The 5,505-nt window shown below is 45.9% G+C and overlaps 1 protein-coding gene across 1 annotated transcript in view; it reads right to left on the reverse strand.

Annotated features, from left to right (window-relative positions):
• Rdh12 (retinol dehydrogenase 12 (all-trans/9-cis/11-cis)) overlaps positions 1 to 3,859 on the reverse strand; it is a 14,314-nt gene extending 10,455 nt beyond the window's left edge. Inside the window, exons 1-4 of the mRNA XM_013014076.1 lie at positions 3,637 to 3,859; positions 1,616 to 1,734; positions 1,077 to 1,232; positions 252 to 356 (exon numbers count right to left, since the gene is read on the reverse strand). Coding sequence (XP_012869530.1) covers positions 252 to 356; positions 1,077 to 1,232; positions 1,616 to 1,734; positions 3,637 to 3,704 — 448 coding nt within the window. The 5' untranslated portion in view covers positions 3,705 to 3,859. The remainder of the gene's footprint in view (positions 1 to 251; positions 357 to 1,076; positions 1,233 to 1,615; positions 1,735 to 3,636) is intronic.
• Positions 3,860 to 5,505: the final 1,646 nt, after the last annotated feature.

The following is a 5,505-nucleotide window of genomic DNA, read 5'->3' on the forward strand; positions in this document are numbered from 1 at the left end:
TTTCTTTCTTTCTTTCTTTCTTTCTTTCTTTCTTTCTTTCTTTCTCGGTTGTGGGGCTTGAACTCTGGGCCTGGGCACTGTCCCTCAGCTCTGAAGAGGACTTTCCTGCCCAGGCTGGCTTTGAACTGCCATCCTCAGATCTCAGCCTGCTGAGTAGCTAGGATTACAGGCGTGAGCCACCAGTGCCTGGCTAGAGTCATCTTTTGACAAAGGACAGGAGCCTCACTTTTTAACCAGCCAAGAATACTTACCCAGGTGGTTGACTCCTAGGTGGGTTTCAAAGCCATCTGCTGTCTTAGAAAAGGGGCACATCATGACTCCCGCATTGTTGATCAGAATATGGAGCTGTTTTTCCTCTATTAAGCACAACCAAGGAAAGCTCATGGTTAGTGAGGAGTGCCCTGGTTGGCTGTCACAGTTCTGAACATTTACCTGGTTGCCTTTATGCACAAACCTTCTTGTTGAGGCAGGAAGTGTTTGGCTCCTTTCCTCTAACCCAAGGTGTTGTCTCAGCAGTCAATAACCATCCCCCACTGGACCTTCTCAGGGACAGTCAATAATAATTGTTACTGGGGTTCTCATTTTCGTTGCTCCTATCTTCCTGGACATTGTTCATTCTTTCAATCAGCCACCGTGTACTAACTACCAAATATGGATCAGGCCCACACGATGGGGCCCTAGGAATCCAGTAATAAAACAAGACAGACCTGGTCCTATTCCTTATGGATCCTATTGTCTTTGGACATTTCCCAAGACCTAGGAGAATTGGGGCAAAGGTACAAACTCAGCTAATGCTTCTGCCACAGAAGCTTGACTTTCTGGATGGAAGAAGGGAATAGCATCAGACCAAGCCTTGATGCCAAGATACAAGTCCAGACAGGATGCTGACATCTTCATCATTCCCCCTGAAGAACAAAGAGTTGATAAGGATCCTGCCCAACTTCTCCACCCTCTGTCCCTCTGCCAGCTCCCTGTCCTGCTGGTTCCCACAGCAGAACCAGTCCAGTAAGATCGGGGTACAGCAACCATTCCCGTACTCTAATTCCTGCTTTCCTCACTACCCTCTGGAGTCTCACCTGCCAGGAAACCCTCAGCAAAGGCACGGATGGATTTGGTATCAGAAAGGTCCAGTTTCCGTACCAGCACCTGGGAGTTCTTCGTGTCTGCTCGGATTTCACTGGCCGCAGACTCCCCCTTCAGTACGTCTCGGCAGGCAATGTAGACTCGAGCTCCTGAGGTCAAGACAGAAAGGACGCTATGCTCAGACCGTAGACTAACAAAGAAGTAGTAGTACAGTAAGTAAGCCGGAGACGAATGGACAGTCACCACTAAAAGCATTGGGGTGGCCACATTGCCACTTGTGGATTCTCAGAGTCGTGCTGCTCTGTCTTCTTGCTGTCAGTTTAACTCCCAACTGGGACCTCTGGTATTATCCTCCAATAGTTAATGTTGCTGAGTTTCTCCAATTAGAATGACTGATTGACAATAAATTAATATCACATTAGATCTGAGTCCCAGGTTCCCTGAATTCTTGCCAGAGCCTCCAAGCCCAAGAGGAAAAGTAAGGAAATGTGGAATGAGTCCCAGTGAAAAAGGCAGGAGAGGGAAGACTCACCTCTGCGAGCCAGCTCTCTGGCCGTCTCCTTGCCAATGCCCGTGTTGGCACCTGTGATCACCACCACCTTCCCAGGAAGCTGCACATTTGTTCTACAAACTCCACCACCAAAGAACTTCCTGTCAGCACGGGAAACAAAAGCATCACACATCATCCTTCACAACCCCACATGGAGATGTAAAAAAGGAAGACATGTAGCATTTTAAGTTAGAGTCAGAGTCCTTGAAGAAGCTAATCTGCATGAACCATCTTCCTTCCTATCTTCCTATCTTCCATCCTTCCTTCCTTCCTTCCTTCCTTCCTTCCTTCCTCCCTTCCTCCCTCCCTCCCCCTCCCCCTCTCTCTTTCTTTATTTCTTTCTTTCTTTCTTCCTTTCTGTATCTTTTCTTTCGTCCCTTCTCTTCCCCTTCCTCCCTCCCTTTCTTCCTTCCTTCCTTCCTTTCTTCCTTCCTTGCTTTCTTGCCTGCTTCTCTTCCCTTCCTTTCCTTTCTTTCAAGCCCCAGAATTGGGGCTTGAACTCAGAGCTTGAGTGCTGTCTCTTGGCTTTTTCACTCAAGGCTGGTGCTCAACCCCTTGAATCACAGCTCCATTTCTGGCTTTTGAATGGTTAATTGAAGAAAAGAGTCTCATGGAAATTTCCTGTCTGGGCTGGCTTGGAACTACGATACTCAAATCTTAACATCTTGAATAGCTGGATTACAGGTGTGAGCCACTGGTGCCCAACTACATGGGACATTTTTCTACTGGGCAAGGTAGGGGCCAGTTCATAAAGTGTAGATTGGGAAGGTCACATGGAGTCTACAGTGATGACTTGGGCAAACTGAGTGAAATGCTGTCAGATAACAAAGATACCTCATGCTTATTTCTAGCAGCTCCTAGAGATCTGCTTCCTCTTCTAATTACCATTTAAAATATGCAGGATAGAGATTAGTAGAATCTGTAGTCCTGAGCCCTAGGTCTCCAGTGAGCATTGTCATAGTAACTGAAGACTCATAATCTTGGGGGTGGCACTCACAAATAATACCATGGTTGTCACTCCAGTTTCAGAGAGCAGAGCATGCTCAGTGGCTTTCTGCCATGGGTGCGTCCAGAGAAAATCTCACCTGCTGACTTCTTGAGTTTAAAAAAAAAAAAAGATCAGAGAGGGATCAGAAACAATACTTCCTGAGCACCACCACCTAACTTGCAGGAGCAGGCAAGGCACTTCCCAGATATAATTTATTTTAGTGTTCTCAGCTAGTTCAGAATCCTTTCCACATTACAATGAAGAAAACTGAGGCTTGGAGAAGTTCTAACTGTGGTAGAACTGGGATGGGGGCCCAGATTTCAATGTGTAGACCTAGACAGACAGTCCTCCATATGTCCATTTAACTTTCTTTATCAGCAGCAGTTTTTAAAAATCTTCATTCTGAACACAAATTCTGGGGGGGACACCTCCAGAAATCTCACAGCTGAAGAGCCATCCCTAAGCTTTTTTTTAAGGATAGAATCCAAGAGTACATTTCCTTCCCAGGGTGCCTGGTGTTTAACTCAACAGGGAAACTTGTAACTAGAAGTACGAAAGAGTGCCAGGCACCAGTGGCTCATGCCTGTAATCTGAGCTATTCTGGAGGCTGAAATCTGAGGATCACGGTTTGAAACCAGCCTTGGCAAGAAACTCCACGAGGCTCAACTCTAACAAACTACTCAAAAAAAAAAAAGTCCAGAATTCAAGCAAGAGAGAGAGAGAGAGAGAGACAGAGACAGAGACAGAGAGAGAAGAGAGGATAGAGAGGACTTGCCTAAATTGAAGTGCTTGGCAGTCACCCGCTCAGCCTAGCACGAGTCAGAATTCAGTGCAGCTCTCCCCCCCTCCCCCGCCCATCTTCCTTTTCACTTTCATTTGTGGCATTTATAACCTCTCCTTCCTTCCTGCTTTTTTTCCCCCTGCTCTTTCTCCCCCTCCCCCTCCCTTCCATTCTCTTTTAGCAGCTGAGGAAGCTTTGTAAACTACTATTACGAATCATTAAATCAAGACAAACCTGATGGATGGAGCTGTCACATACAAGAGTGAAAGGAAGGAAGTGAGCAGGACTAAAATAACCAGCATTTTCCCACTTCTTCGGTTGCTACTGCTGCTGCTCCAGCTTCAAACCTTATTCCGTCTCGGGCTCCTGGTCTGGCTCCAATTCTTGGCTGCTATGGCTGTCTCTTGCTCCTCTCACGCCTGGGCAGTCAGCAAGAGTTTAGAGCTAAGTAGAGCCCAGAATCCTAGTTAAATCCGAGTACTGTCAAAGCACAGCACAGCCTCCTGGGAGATGTAGTCCTGGAGGGGAGGGGCTATAGGAAAGGTGATAGCCGTCTTCTTAGTGGCTAGGAGAACTGAAGGAAACTGGAGCCACTGCCTCCTCCCTCTTCCACCCTCAATGGCATCTCTTTCCCGGGAGAAAGTGTTCTCCTGGCCCCTCAACCTCTACTCCTGGAAGATAGGATACACTTATTTATATTTTAATATAGATGTATATTTAGTGCTACTGGGGTGTGAAAGGGTCTCTTGCTTGCTGAGCAGCCTTCCCACTGTGCCATGCCCACAGCCCTTCTCTCTTTTTGTTTTGTCACTCATGGGGCTTGAATTCGGGGCCTAGGTGCTGTCACTGAGCTCTTCAGCTCAAGGCAAGCGCTCTATCACTTAAGCCACAATGCCTCCTCCCGTTTTCTGGTTGTTTTATTGGAGATAAGAGTTTCACAGACTTTCCTGCCTGGGCTGGCTTTGAACGGGGACCCTCAGATCTCAGCCTCCTGAGTAGCTAGGATTACAGGCGTGAGCCACTGGTGCCAGGCTCTTTCTTGCTTTTTTGGGGGGGGGCCCCCTCGCCGGGCCTGAACTCTGGGCCTGGGCACTGTCCCTCAGCTCTTCAGCTCAAGGCTAGCGCTCTACCACTTGAGCCACAGCGCCACTTCCAGCTTTTTTTCTTTTTGCTTATGTGGTGCTGAGGAATCAAACCCAGGGTCTCATGCATGCAAGGCAAGCGCTTTACCACTGAGCCAACTTCCCAGCCCCCTTCTTGCTTTTTATATTTTATTTTTTAGATAGGGCCATGCACTTTTGCCCTAATAAGCCCTAAAAGCAATATTCCTATGTCCATTTCCTGAGTAGTTGGGATTAAAGGTAAAAATCAGCAGCCATGGCTTAGAATTTTTTTTTGAAATAAATTCTCAGAGTTTGTTGATAATCCACTTGCTTTACTCAAAACTTAAATAACAATAGAAATAAGAATAATATAACTATATAACCATAACCATATACCTATTATGTAGAAAGGTGGTTAATGTATTCATAAATTTATTTTTTAATGATGTTCAGTTTACCTTGAGTTTAGGAGGCGGAGAAGTATACACAAACTAAAGAAAAGATAGTAGAAGGAACACAGTGCTGGGCATATGGCTCAAGTAGTAGAGCACCTGCCTAGCAAGCAAAAGGCCATAGAGATCAAACTCCCCAGTACCACAAAAAAAGGAGGGGAATACAAATTGCTTAGACTTATGGAAAAATACTATAGTTTGCTAAAAGCAATAATTAAGTGTTACAATCCAAAGACCATCATGTAGTTGTACCAAAATATTAAACCATTGATATTTAGATATGATTTTGTGTGTGTGTGTGCCATTACTGGGGCTTTGAACTTAAGGCCTAGGTGCTGTCCCTGAGCTTCTTTTGTTTAAAACTAGCACTCTACCACTTGAGCCACAGCGCCACTACTGGCTTTTTCTGTAGTTTTTTTGTTTGTTTGGTTGGTTTTGGGTTTGGGTTTTTGTTTTTGTTTTTTTTTTTTGGTCGGTCATGTGGCTTGAACACTGGGCCTGGGAGCTGTCCCTCAGCTCTTCAGATCAAGGCTAGCACTCTACCACTT

Source organism: Dipodomys ordii, unplaced genomic scaffold, assembly GCF_000151885.1.
Source record: "Dipodomys ordii isolate 6190 unplaced genomic scaffold, Dord_2.0 Scaffold2, whole genome shotgun sequence".
NCBI lineage: Eukaryota > Metazoa > Chordata > Mammalia > Rodentia > Heteromyidae > Dipodomys > Dipodomys ordii.